Source organism: Numenius arquata, chromosome 11 (assembly GCF_964106895.1).
Source record: "Numenius arquata chromosome 11, bNumArq3.hap1.1, whole genome shotgun sequence".
Taxonomy (NCBI): Eukaryota; Metazoa; Chordata; class Aves; order Charadriiformes; family Scolopacidae; genus Numenius; species Numenius arquata.
The window spans coordinates 6,482,734-6,497,694 of record NC_133586.1 but is presented as its reverse complement, the minus strand read 5'-3'; the positions used below and the strand labels follow the sequence as shown (position 1 = coordinate 6,497,694).

The window sequence follows — 14,961 nt, the reverse complement described above, 5'->3', positions numbered from 1 at the left end:
ATGCCAGAGCAGCAAATAGCCATTTTAAATATGGTTGCAATTTCATGCCCCCAAATTTCCTCCGTTATCTTTAATCTTTGATCATTACAGTCCCTGAATGTAGCTTTTTGGTAAGCTGCAGTTTTTTATGTTACTGCTGTTTAGAATTAGCTGGTCTGCTTCCTAAAAAGCCAAATGTTTAATCAATACATATCCTACTGTGTATAATAAATATATTTCTGCCATCACTTTTTGAAGAGAGAATGCTTTTGATTTGAGCCAAATAGTTTACAAAATGGTGAGGGAGGGTTTTTTTTGTTGTTGTTTTTTTTTGTTGTGTTGTTTTGTTTGTTTTTTTTTAATAGACGTTTGATGCAATAGGGCCAACCGGCAGATTAGAGCATAGAAATGGTATTGAAATTCAGGGGTGGGGTGGAGGGAGAAATCTTTTACATGAATTAGTTAATTTTGAACATTTGCTACATTAGCATTTGCTCCACTTAAGCTGATTAATTTCTTTGCATTGTGTTTGTTTCCTGGGTAATAATTTGACAACCTTGCAATAAACTAAGCGTTAAGAAGCATGTTTGTGTTCTGGAGTGTGCAATAGGTAGGTAAACTGTTGTTTGTGGCTCTTTTCCTGAACTTTGGAAGAAAAAAAAACATTTTAAACCTGTAATAACAGAGCCTGATTACTTCCCATCAACTCACTGGCTTCCAGGGCAGAATTTTCTGACTGGTTATTGCGTGCACTGCTCTACTGTAAAGTACAAGGTTTGTAAATTAAAGTTGGACCATAAGAGATTTAATCTGCAATTTTATAGGTCTCTAATCCAACGGTCATTTTGTATTTCAGGCTTTGAGTATATTATCAGGGTTTGGGGAGGGGTTTTGTTGTGCTTGGGATTTATTTATTTATTTGTTTGTAGTGTCTTTAAACTGTATTGTGAATTACAACTAGGAAAATATTGATGATTTTTCCTCCCCTCCCAAACTATAGATTAGAAACGGTAAACAGAGTTGTTACACGCTGAAGAATAAAGACTTGGAACGTGCTTCAAAAGGAGTAATTTACTTGGAGCTGGATGTCTTATTTAATCCTGTAAGTTGAAATATTTTCTCTTTGTTTATTGCTGGTGTAAGAAATCTGTGAATCTGTGAGGGCGGGGGGTGGAGAGGATGATCCTGTGAAAACCAGGAGCCAAGCTGGAAAAGTCCTGACCTGGTTGTATCTGGTGGTGGAGGGGCGTTTCATGCCGTGAGCAAAGAAGTATTGGGGCATCAGAGGTCTGTGATGGCCGATCCAGGTGGATGGAACAATGCAAAGGCATTTTTGGACTGACAAGTGACCGCAGGTGCCTTAAGAAGATGCTGATTACTGTACACCACAGCTTCATTTGCAACAGCCAAAACAGGGCTTAATGTTGAGATTATTATACATTACTTTTAACACCTACTTCCTACCCAAAAAGCTGACCCACGATGTTCTCTTCCCAGGGTGTTGACAGGAAAATTAATGAGGCATGTACATGGTGCACTTAGTTTTTAGGTGGCTGAGTCAGTCTCAATTGTTTATGCCCTACAGCCTTTTACCGAGTTAATTCCTATTTATTAAGGCCATCATGGGCTACACTGCAGCTCTGCTCTTGCTGAAGTGAGTCCAGCCTTGCCCAATTTAACTCATCCATGTTTTTCCTAGCAGCTTCTCCTAAGTCACATAGAGGCTGAAAAGAGTGAAAAGAATTGCTAATCAACACTGGTGATAAAAAGCTGAAATAATGCACTTAAAACTACATGACATCTTTTTTTTTTATTTATTTATTTATTTATTTATTTATTTTTCAGATAAAAGCAAGTATTAGAACATTCAAGCCCCGACAAAAGCGCTTTACTGAGGAGAACCGCAAATTTTCTAAAAAGGTGAACGTTGTGTTCTGGGCTAAGCTCTCGCATCTATTTTGGGAAGATTCGAATTGCTGTAGTACAGTTGCAAGAACAAACCCTATTTATGCATAAAATGCTGAACACGTGTAAATTCTGTATATATTAAAAGGTTTGTTTGTGTTAACGCAAAATTGCTTTCTGATCTAGTTTGCAGGAGTAGTTTTGCTTCGTGCTTCAGAGTGGGGAAAATGATAGCTGTGGATGTTGCACCGTTCACAGCATCTAAAACTCAGGGAGAGCCTTATTCCCTTCATTGGGGAGGAAGAAACCAGGTCTAAATTAGTTGTTTAAAAAGACCATGGGATTTTAGAACAATGGCCATTATCTTTTTTTTTCTTTCTTTTTTTTTTTAAATAAAGGTGCCCTATAATAAGGCTAAAGTTGTGCATTTATTTCGTGGACTAATCTAAAACATGTAGAGAAAGAGGTTCAGTGTTTTGATTAAATTTTCTCCGTCCCTTTTCCTAAGACATTGTTATATTTTGAGAATTGAAGGTGAATGAAGGTAGGTTTGTGTTACTGTTATATTTAGTTTTGGCATCAAGATGTGCTTTTTTTTTTTCTTTTTCTTATTTTTCTAAGGGATGAAGAAAATCTGGAAGGTTTGGGTGTAATCAGAAAGCAGACAGGAACTGGAGTGTGTCTCTGAAATAGACGCTTTATTTGTAATATGTGCCCTGGCATGCATTTGTAGCTTAAACTACCCCTGTTTCTGAAGCAATAATAGGATATTAGAGTGTTTGATTAAACTCCTCTTCTCCTCCCCTCCTCCCACTCAATATTTATCAGATCTTATCAAGAAATGTTGATCGCGTGAAAAAAATCACCATGGCAATATGGAACACAATACAATTCCTTCGGAGCTGCTTTCTCTGGGAGTCCACGGTAAAGAGCGTGATAGCATTTGTGGTAAGTGGATTTCTTCTTTTATTGCATGAGGCTAAGTGATATAAGATCTTGAGTGTTACCATGCCTTCCTCTCCGCTGGCGTAAAGCCCTGTATCATTTGCTGTTATTGGTAATCTGTAGCTGCAAGGCTGCAGGTTTCAAGGCAGCTTGGGCCACGTTGGGCCTGACGGGCATGGAAATTAGACCTTCAGGAACCGCCTTTCTTTGCTCGGTGCAGAGATGCTCATGTCCATGGTGGGTGACGCCACTCTGTAAAGGCTGTGACCGTGTGATGACTCAGGATTTTATTTTATTTTATTTTATTTTATTTTATTTTATTTTATTTTATTTTATTTTATTTTATTTTATTTTATTTTATTTTATTTTATTTTATTTTATTTTATTTTATTTTATTTTATTTTATTTTATTTTTTTAAACATGGCAACTGAGTGGTAGGAGAGGAGGGAGGTGGTGGCCAAGAAGGTGATGCAGGGAGATGCCTTTGATTTAGCTGATGGGTCATGTCTCTTCCATAGCAATACAGTGGCACTTCACTGTAGGTTATTGATGTCTGCTATGCCCGTGCCCCTGTGGCACGTAAGCAGCTCTGCTGGACATTGCCTGTTGCAAATCTGTTCTCTTGGTGGTAATAATATGTTGCTTTAAAGGAAAAAAAAAAAACAGAGAGAAGAAAAGGCTGGTCAGTGAGTTCTGCTGCGCTCTGTGAACAAAAAGCCAAGTTCTCCACCTGCCTGTCCTGCTTTTCAGCTCTCTCCTTTCTCCTCTTGGTAGTAAACACCCCATTTGCAGTTTTCTCATAATCCACTCAAGCACAAAAAGGTTTTGCCTGCTTTTTATTCTGCGGTGTGACATTTTCTTCATGCTTGAAATGTTTGGCATGCCATTAAAGGTTGTAAAATCGTTTTGTGGTGGTCCAGCATGCAGAAAGAAAGTTTTTGAGTTGAGTGTTTATTAAGCAAAATATCAGCCACATCTTCAAGATTTTCTCCTCCTTTTACTGTCTGTGAATTATAAGTCTCTTAAAGGTTCTTTTCAGGAAAACACATTACAGTGTATTTGCTACAGATGAGTAAAACTTTTTTTCACTGAATTTCACTGAATTTTTTTAGTGTTGGAAGGAACCATAGAGATCATCTAGTCCAACTCCCCTGCCGAAGCAGGATTGCCCAGAGCATGTCAGAGCATGTTACTCAGGACTGCATCCAGGCGGGTCTTGAAAATCTCCAAAGAAGGGGACTGCACAACCTCCCTGGGCAGCCTGTTCCAGTGCTCTGTCACCCTCACCGTAAAGAAGTTTCTTCTCATATTTGAGTGGAACCTCCTATGTTCCAGCTTGTGCCCGTTGCCCCTCGTCCTCTCACTGGCAACCACTGAAAAGAGTCTGGCTCCCTCCTCCTTCAACCCACCCTTCAGATACTTATAAGCATAAGCATAAAATGGACCATCCCTGATTGAAAGAAGCCCCAGAGCGAGGACAGGGGAGCTGTCTTTCACCCTGCAGGTTGGAGGGGTGAGTGGCATGTAGGAGTAGGTAGAACAAGAGGGTCTTTTCTCTGTATTTTTTCTCTTGTTGCTCGAAGCTTATTTAGATCGTATCTAGAGTTAATAGTTCGAGAGCTGGTGGGGACCAGAGCAGACGGTCCCTCACTGAAGCAGGTGTGGCTGTGCAAGGCAGCTCTATGGTTGTGCACAAGGGAATCGGATGGTCACGTGCGCTGGGGCTGGAAAAAGAGGGACATAACTAAAATCCCGGTGCTGATGTCCTACCATTACCATTCAGCAAGAAATTAGGCATGTACGTAAGAGATTTGCTCTTAAGACATTTTGCACCAAAACACTTGTAAAGTCATAGCTGTGAAGTTCAGTTTTCTAGATTTAGGAAACATTTGGAATTGGTGCAGAGGCAGAAAAAGAAGAAGGTGGGAAAGTGGGTCTACAGAAAAAAGAATGGATTCCTAGTGAAAAGGAGGATGAGCAGGTTACAAGTTACAGATTATTAACATCTTTACTGGATACCGTAATACTCCTGGTTTCCTGAAAGAAAGTGGGTAATGGGGAAGGAATAAAACTATATGACTCGAAGCATAATTACCACAGGTTTCTTCTACAACCCAAAATTTAAGTCTATCTGACTTTTTCCACATGGAAATAATTCAGCTCTGGTGCTTAAAATGGAAGTTCTAATTATGTATCTCTCTCTCACTATTTCCAGCGTGTGTGTTCATAGTATTGAAAACATGCCCACAGCATGGTAGGTGCAGCGTCTCTTCCTGCCTCAATCTGTAAAATCCACCCATAACAGGTTAAATAAAAGGTGTACTAAATATCACAATTTTAAAAACATCATTCCCCAGTGAGCAACATCTATAAACCTTCAGTACCTGGTTTTGTATCAATTTAACCTGTACCAAATTTGTCCTTATTGACGACCTGCTTGTGGCTGACACTGACCACCAGAGGTGAGGAAAATACACAAACCTTCTCACCCATTTTTCAGCTGGGTTTGCAAAACCGTGGCTCATAGCTTAAGTGCCAGCCAGGCCCTCAAACTATAAAATGTCTTTTTTTTTTTTTTTTTTTTTTTTTTTACAGACATTGTCCCTTGGGCCCCTGGCAGTAACCATTGTGACCATATTCTACATATCCCACATATCTTCACTGTGATAATCCCAGAGATTGGGTGCTCCTAAGGAGCACCCTCCCCTGTTGTATTGCCCTCTGCAGGTAGACCATGCCCCTTCCTCCAAGGGGGAATAAGGGGAAGGAGGAGGAAGAAGACAGACAGTATAATCACGTGAACCTTGTTTTCTTAAGTGATCAGACGAACACCACTGCCAAGCAGAAGAAAATATTTGTGAGATCATCAGAGCATAGCAATAGGTGAGGACAAGGGTATCTTACACCTTCCTGGTTTAGTCTTCATTACAGTGCACCTCACTCCCCATTAGTGCTGACAGCTCACAAGGGTGACAAGGACATTAGCTGCTACTTCTGGGTGCACAAGGGAAAGAGAGGGACAGATAAAGAGGGAGGAAACAGAGGACAGCACAGGCAGGACACAAGTGAATGAGAAAAACGCTATCACCATGTTTTCTCATTTGTAAGATAGATCATCCTAAGCTAAATTTCTTTATTAGTTTGTAATGGTAAGAGGAGACAATCAACATATGAGTAGATTATCTGTTTTGTGCTATAAAAATGAAATAATATTTTTCATCAGCATCAGGAATATTCCTACATGTGGAAAATGTTGCCTGTAGAGTTAATAGTGTTGATATACCAGGAGAGATCTTAAAATATTTTGTCCAGGTATTCTTCTCCATCAATTCAGGATTTGAGGGGGTTTGTAGATTTTTAGGACCTAAAACCCTTCAGGCATTCTACTCTATTTATTTAATTTTGATGTAGTTATCTCTGTATTCAACCCAATATTTTGCATTCTGACTGAAAGGTTCCTCTCCAAAAGGGCTTTATTGTGAAGACACCCAGAGACATATTCTAGTACATCCCTGTATGGTGGTTCTCATGTGCCTGACATTCTTGATATCCTACCCTGGACGTTTCACTCCCAGTTCTCAGGGTAAATGTTGTGGTTTTAGCCTGGCCCTCATCACTCCTTCCTCTTGTCACACCTTTCTCCAGTGAGACGTCACTTCCATGCTGCATTACTGGTGTCCAAAAAGTGGGAGCCTACAGGAATGTCTGTATATGTGTGTGATTATAAGCTGTTTTGTTTTTCCCACTCGTACATACAGAAACTTGTTTTCTCCTCTTTCTGATGCACTTTTAAATTGAATTTCTGGTCCTTGCTTCCACTTGCAAACACTCCCTGCCTGCTCTGCTCCCTCTTCTTCCCTGGTCGTGGAAGTTAAGTCCATAATAACTGAATCATTCTTACTGTACAATGTGTATTTTAAAAATATTTTTAAAGTTAATTTTAGTCACAGAATGATTTTCATGAGGAATTATGCATCATTGCACATTGTGCTTGTGATTTTATACAACATAATTGCACCTTCTATTGACAGTTTTCTCTGCATTAATGCTAATTATGTCATTTAATGAAATTACAGTAATTGCATAAAAAAAACTATAATCTGGTGTAAATTAAAAGGATATATTGACTGGAATTTTTACTATCATATATTTTTTTTAAAGTTTGCATGATAGTTGCAAGAGACATTGACAAGATCAGGCAAACGATGGGAAACCAGCCACCATCGCACCTCTGGTGTGACTGGCGGTGCTCGCTGCTGATTTGCTTCAGGGTCCCTGCACGCTCACCCATGCCAGTATACTTCATTTTTACTGGCAGCATGTCCCACTATATCAGGTTTAGCCTTCTTGCTAATCAAGGCTGCTGCCAGGGTGGGTACAGGTGGGAGCTATTTTTCAGGCTCAGTCCTAGCTGGCAGCCTGGGTCAGCCAGAGGAGGAATGCAGCACGCACAGGCAATATTTATTTACTTTCTACTGACATTGCAGTGTGTCTGATAATTATTTTATGATGGGTTAATACCATGAGGAAAGGAAGGAATATATGGTGATGCAACGTAATGTGCTGGAAATGTGGAGTTTCTGGTCAAACTGCCTGTGGTTATTTAACGGTGGGCACCTGGGAAAATGACAGGCGTGGGATTATTTTGGAGCAGTTTGGGCTTTCCAAAAAAACAGCTGATGCAAAAGTAGGGAAGCCCTGGGATTTCTGGATGCCTAGCAGAGCTGCTGGGAGTTTGGGATACAGCAGGAAATCCAAACTTAAGCTTTTGAGCTCCTTGCTACAGAGATGAGATTTTGGCACCCTTCTCCACTAAGATCTCCAAAGGTTTTTAAATCCACAGAGAGCTGGAGTTTGCCCCATTTTTTGGTGCTGGCATCTTGGGCGGTGGGAACTGGAAGCCTTGAGGAGCCGTAGGGTAAACTAAGCTGGGTGAGGCTGCATGTATGTGCGGTACTGGGCCATTTTGCTACAGTCCAATCTGGGGAGATAGGTTAGACTCTGCAGCCTGTGAACTTCTGGGCATCTCTGCTGAGTGTGCCGTTTAACACGCTGCCACTTATCTTGCGATGTGGGAGCTGGATCTGAGCCCAGTTAAACTCATCTCATAGAGGAGACACCAACCATCTTATTAGACATGAACAATTTTTAATCCCTCTTTAGCCGGGCTATATTTATACTGATGACCTACAGGGAAAAGGCCATTAGCTTGTTGACAGTGTCCTCTAAAATTGCTAATTGCATATCAGTAAGAGGGAAATGTTCTTTTCCTTCAGGAAAGATGTTTGTTAACTCAAAATCTAAGCCTTCTGGAATTTACTTGGGGTAAATCTTTCATTCTGCATGTGGAAAAGTGTCTCCTGCATGTTATGGTCAGACTTTCCCAAGGAAAACACAAAATGTTCCAGTCCTGTTTGTTCTAAGCATAATTCAACCCTGGACATGACAATAATATACGGGTAAAACATCCAATTTAACTTTTGCATTGTTTTGCAACACAGTGATTTTTTTTTTTTTTTTTTCCCCCATGATGGGAGGGGATTTATAGATCAATAAAGGGAAATTCCTGGGACAAAAGTATAACAGGGAACATGAGGAATCTATGGAGAAGAGAGACCAGTAACAGCTATGAAATCTAAATAACTTAGGATAGAGACCGAGTCACCAAGAATCTCTCGGACCTCTGGCCAACCAAGCAGAGGACAGGATAATTTTCACAAGACTTTGCTTGTGATTTACCAGTAGATGGTCATAATTCACTTTTCTATAGAGCGGGGAAGGAAGATGTGCTCTCACATGGTCTTCCCTAAATTCTTTCTTATTTTCCCCATGAATTTTCTGCTAATTTTGAACAAGCAGTTCCCTGATACAAAGCACAAACCAGCCCGCCATGACTACATGTGTAACTGATGAGAAGGGTATAGTCTTTTTTTCTCCCTTTTTTTTTTTTCATCCTCATAGCTGAAGACGAAATATAAATCATTGTTCCCAAACTGTTCGGGAACAGCATTAAAGTAATGGTAGATTAAAATGTCTCCACATTAAAAAGCTAAATAAAATGAATAGATGTAATCCTAAAGAGAGAAGAATGAGTATTCTTCAAACACTGAATAGGGAACTTGGAAAAAGAAAAAGCTTTAAAAAAATAAAAAAGTATTAATGCAAAAGAGATGGTCTTTACTTCCACTTTACTGTAGAGCTTTTGCTAAGGGCTTTTCTCAGCCCATTTGCAGCTTGTGTTTTGCTACAGTTTTAAAGAAGCAGCCGGCAAAGGGACGAATGCAGTTCCTATTTAAATAGGGAAGCTGTAAAATAACACTCTGGTACAAAAATTTGTTCATATTTAAGGCTAGAGCTAGTGCTGGAGGAGCAGTGAAAGGCAAGGTTTCAGGAATTTGACCTAGTAATTCTTCAGAGCCCCTAACATTTCCTCTCCTCTTTCCCTCTGTAAATCCCTGGCAAAGGCACATCTTAAAAATTATTGTCTTAAACTCCAGTGAAAAGGCTGGATCAGAAGTATGTTTTTATTTCAAGCTATTATATCCCCGTAACAGTGTTTTCCTAATGACGGAGGAAACGTTTACATCCTCCTTCCTCCACACTGCTCGTGGCAGTGCCTGTGAAAATTCACTCTTTCTGAACGCAAAGCCGTTAGGAGCACGTTACCTGACACATGCAAGTAATGGCTCCGATGAGAAACGGGCTTCTCCAGGCAATTAAAGGAGATGGTTTTACCGTTCTCCCAGCAATTTTTACATTTCCAGTATTATTCTTCTGTGGTTGAGAGGAATACGATTTAAGCTTGAGATCCCAGGCTTTGCTTTGCTGCAGCAGTTAAAATTCCTGGAATAGCAACAGTGATATTGATGATGCTGAGAGACACACAGCAAAGTAAACACATGTTATTTCCAGCTCTTTCAAAAATGCAAGAACAAACAAGGACAAAGTTAATAGGGAAATAACCACTTAGAAGCTTGACAACACGATAAACAAGATTTAAAAAGCGAAGTTTGAAGCTTTGGAGTCGGGGTTGAGACGGAGCTGAGCAGGGACCGGTACAAATATCCCTTTTAACTTTGACAAGGATAGATGGTCTTATGTTTCCAGCTCAGGGGTTTCGGGGATTTGCTTTTTTCCAGGGAAATGTTCCAAAATAAAAATAAGAATAAAACTATGTTTTGCATCCGAGGAGTAATACTCATTTCCTATGGGCCTGCTTAACAAGTCACATTGTATAGAGAAGCCCTTGCTTTTGGGACTGGGGAGTTTCCTCTTAAATTAAGTCTATGCTGTGCTCACATTTTTGAGCAATAGTAGTGCTTTCTCTGCTGTGTATTCAAACTTGCATGCAGCACATAGGAGCGATTCCTTCAGCCCGGGTAATGAGAGAGATCTAAATCACTGCCTCTCACTCTTTAATTGCATTATGTTGTTTTTAGTTGATGATAAAGCTTTTTAATACCTTGGTTGTGTGGGTTAAACTCTATAGACTAAGTATCCAGGTAAAATCCCAGTCCTACTGGAGGATAAGCCTCTGTCAGCAGGAATGTGAATGCAGGCATCCAGTTGAGAATTTAGGCAATGAGAAAGAAATTCAGCTTTGTTATAGTATATAGATATACACCTAGAAGATGCCTGCATTAAGATACATGTATCTGTCTAGCAATCTGTCTGTCTCCAGAACTGGATTAGAAATATATAGTTTTCATCCGTTTGGTTATCTAATGACAGCCCGCAAAGCCAAGCCCAAACGTGCAAATATTTTATCTAATAAAACAAAACAAAACAAACCCCAAAACTAATGAAAAAGGCTTCTTTATATCCAAAACCTGAACTAAATGCATCCGCAAACAGTTCCGACTGCCTTTCTTCTCGAGTTGTGACCTGTTGGAGAACTCTGCTCGGCGCTTGCATTTCCAGCTAATTTGATATTGCTTTTTTTTTTTTTTTTTTTTTTTTTGGTGGTTGAAGCTTTGTCATTTGTTTCGAAGCTGTCATTTTTATTAGTCTCCCTGGCTGATCTTTTTGGGCTCTCGTCAGGTGGTGTATGTTCTCCATTGTCTGCCTGGTCTTGGCAAGCTGTAGGTCCTTTTATTGCCATATGACGTGGGCGTGCTTGCAGCAGTAGCCTGTAATTATACCCACCACAGGTGACAGTTACAAGAGAGCTTTGGTAATAATTTTAGCTGCCTGATCTGATGTTTATGAAGAGCGAACCCTCTTTGTGGTCTGGCTAGAGTTTGCTATATTGTTTTGTACTTTAGCTGTTTGATTTATGAAGCCCTTTTTTTTTTTTTTTTTCTTTTTTTTTTTTTTCTCTTTTCCTAATATATAACATCTTGTCTCTTTTGAAGTTTGGAAGTTTTGTGAGAGATTAGTGTAGATCTTATGCCACTTTGTACATTTTCTCTTTCTTTTTGTGTATCTTGTATTTATTTTGCTTTGTCTGGCGGGGTAAAATAGCACTCTTGCCTGTTGCTGGGTTTATTTGTATATTTGACACTGCTGAACTCCTGTTTGTAACCACATGTTAGCGGCAGATATGCTGTGTTCTCCTAGTTGTGTGACACTAGTCACAGATTAGCATTTAATTATGGTGGGGTTTCTTTCTCTTTGACCATTATTTAACTGTTTTATAAAAGATCAAATTCACTATCCACAAAGGCAGCACTAGTTCCTTTACTCTCAATGGAATTCCAAAACTTGCTTATGCCAAAGGTGAATTTAGCTCATGATTCTTACTGTTCTCTTACAAATCTACATCCCAATGTTAGGAATTTGCTACAAAATATGGGGGAAAGACTGAAGTGCACACTGCCTGAAAGCTGGTTTTGTGTTTGGTATTTTTTTTTGTGTGTTTCTTTACTTTGCAGTTTTAGATTCTTTAGAAGAACTTCAGATTAATTGCCTCGAGCATCTTCTGAATTTGTGAGAAAGCAGTATGTTGTAATTCTTATCAATTGACTGGTAGGTTGAAAAACAAGAGGAATTTATTTATAACCATTTGCTAGCTTGTCTGGTGCTAAGGAGACAATATACCATATCAGGATCCAGCCACTTTTATTTTCCCAATTTGCCTGGTGCCTTTCCTGAAAGTTCACTTATTCATAGATTAGAAATTGCATAAACAAAGATGAAATTAGTATTTGATGTTTAACCAATGCTGCATCTCCGCAAAACTCATTAAACAGGAGTGTGAGAGAACTTACCCACCACTATTGGAAATACCAGAATTATGTGTAAAATTCCTGAAGTTTGGCATGGGTTTGCACTACGCAAGCCATTTAGAAGAAGGTATGCAGCTCAGCTCAAACAAACAAACAAAAAAAAGTAGGAAACCCACGGCATCTATTATGAAAAAGGTATGTATTAGGAAGTGAAATTGTCATGAAAAGTAAGAACTCTCTTACTTTCTTAGTGTGTGCTTTTATTCCCCAGAACCTCAGGTGTATTGATTTTCTTTCAGTCAGGATCTGCTTGGTTTTGTCTCATTATTCACATTACTTTGACCTGGCGCCTCTTAGAAAGTACTTTAAAGCACTTAGTTTTACAGGAAGATTGTAGACTTGACTATTATCTCCCTTGTCATTGGTAGAGCAACCCTATCAGTATTTTGTATTCTTTTCATTTTATTTTTTTTTTAATTTTTAAAAAGGCAAATCCTTTATTTTTAACACAGATGTAAGCTTAGAGCAGTGCATTCCCTTGAAAGATATAGTCAGTTTTTATTCTTCTAAAATGAGGGAATAAGTGGAGACGTGTCTGTAGGTGGTCTAAGTCACTGTAACTCCATTAACTTCAGCAAAATGATGTTATTTAACATCAGTTAAAAATCTCCATCCTCATTTTGGGGCAAATCCTGTGTGAATAGGAGTAGCAGGTTTCCTGAAGAGAAGGAAAATCCTGTAGGTGGCGATGAACCCCCATGAATGAGCCAGCTCTGGTATTCAGGCTTTTGTCAGATTTTTCTGGCAGGTTTTCTTTCTCTTGCTTGAACTATTTTATTTTTAATTTAATTCGCCCGTTCTCACAGCACTAATCTAACACTAGTTGCAGAAATCTTGACAACTGGAAGAAATTTCCTATTTGAAGGTAATGCAACATTTTGGTTTTATGATGGAGACAGATGCACCTTGAGGGGTTTCTCTTAAGACATTCAATTTCTCGTGGGGCTATTTTTGCTTTTTTTTTCTAAAGAACAAAATAAGAGTTGGGTCCTTTACAAGGTCCAAAATAAAAGGAGATTAGTATAGAAGCTACAGAGCAAATACATTTTAGTTTTACTTTCCTTCACTAACAACTAAGGTGTGCTTTGACTTAGAGGTTAGTCATAAGTAACCAGGAAGTTCTTGGGTTGTTTAAGGATAGTGATAATAATAAAAATACCTTCCATTTATTTTTTTTTTTTTAGCATTCATCGGGAAATAAAGCTGGAGCAATGGGGTGACTACAAAATCCCAGAAATCTGATTTTAAAAAAAATCTGTCCTATTAAATAAATGTGACTACTGCCACACTAAAGGATTACGCTGGTAAAGTAGCATCAATAGAGTTTTGATCTCTTCCCCCACCACTTCATTAAAATTAAATCTAATCTTAATTGTAACATCGACACTGTAGTCAAGCATAGCTTGGATTCAGGTGCTTTTCCCTTTTAAAGGCAGTGCTGTGATTTTAAGAAGTTTTAATAAATATGTAAAACATGCAGTGTTTTGTACTAGTCTATTATGCTGATTTTTTTTTTATTTTTTTTTTAACCCTTAACATTACCCATGTAAAGTCAGCATATTTACTGAAAGATGAGTGTCATATGTCTCCACTAAAAATCTATTCTACTAGCTCAGGTTCAGAACTTTCTACTTGCTTTTTGGGAGAAGTCGCTGTCTTCTGTACTTTCCTTCAGCTTTCATCTTTTAATGGAACAGAGGAGCTGCACAGCTCTGTATCAAAGCCAGTTGTCAACTTTCATTAGATGCAGTCTATTGTTTGTTCAGATTAGAAATAACTGCATTACACTTTGACTTTGAAGGCTTGTTTGTTTTTAAATATACTAGGTATATGTGACCTTTTTGTCATTTCTGATGCACTTGGCTTTACGAATTTGAGATACTCATTTAAAGAGCAGCAAAAACTATTTGTAATGCAGGTACTTCACAAAAGGCACTTTCTCTACGTCTAGAAAAGTAAAACGAAATCCTGCAGCTAATACAAAGCATTAATAGATTCACATAAAATATTGTTACCTAGTCTGTACTTCAAATACACTGAATGGGGGGGGGGGAACATTGATTAGTGAGGCTGCAGCACCTGATTTTAGCAGTGGGTGGGAATCCAGTCAGCTGGTTTTAAAACCCCATTATGCATTGACCATATGAGTATGGCTCAGACATGGCCTCTGTCAGAACATGATGACAAGGAAGTCTAATTCCATTAAAAAATTGCACTAAGCAAATTTTCTTAAAATGTTTAGAGTATTAAATGGGAAATGCATAATTGATACAGTGATATTAGCTTGCCTTTTTTTTTTTTTTTAACTGAACATGCCCATCAGGAATTAGATGATGACTTGTTCTGGCAGTTAAGAAAACTTCCCCAGATACTTCTGTGTACACATTTGGGAAAATTATTTGCAATGATATATTTCAATTTCCTTTATAAACTAGACCTGTCTTCCTAATTCCCTTCCCCTCAAGTCCCTCCACGGGGGGTTAAGAAATGAAGTCTTTTAAAATTATGATCAGATAACTGTTTCTATGAATAAAAACAAAATCTATGCTTTTTAAAAAATAGATTTATATTTCAAAGCTGGGAAATAAACAGTGGAAAGAAAATATGAGATTAATAAAAATGAAGACGTTTTACAGAGCTACTCTGGATTGTTTTAATCTTTTTTTCCTTTTTTTTTTTGTCTTCTTTTTTCTGGGAAGTAGTACTTCTGTAACAGCATGCATTGCAATGGTTTTCCTGCTTTCTGTTTGAAAAGTTGTATGACGACTAGCAGAGATAGTGGTCCTTTCGTGCCCAATGAATACTGTCTTACACACTGATACCTATAGTAACACACACCGAGTGACTATGAGATCAAATGCTCTGGTTAAAAAGCCTTAGGGAAGCATTATGTGTCTGAGGTCT

The 14,961-nt window shown here is 38.6% G+C and overlaps 1 protein-coding gene across 4 annotated transcripts in view; it reads left to right on the top strand.

Moving 5' to 3' along the window:
* Positions 1-14,961, top strand: part of MCTP2 (multiple C2 and transmembrane domain containing 2) — a 101,819-nt gene that overhangs the window by 54,480 nt on the left and 32,378 nt on the right. For all 4 annotated transcript variants that reach the window (XM_074156686.1, XM_074156685.1, XM_074156684.1 and 1 more), the window contains exons 14-16: positions 980-1,081; positions 1,825-1,899; positions 2,713-2,832. In XM_074156686.1, coding sequence (XP_074012787.1) covers positions 980-1,081; positions 1,825-1,899; positions 2,713-2,832 — 297 coding nt within the window. The remainder of the gene's footprint in view (positions 1-979; positions 1,082-1,824; positions 1,900-2,712; positions 2,833-14,961) is intronic.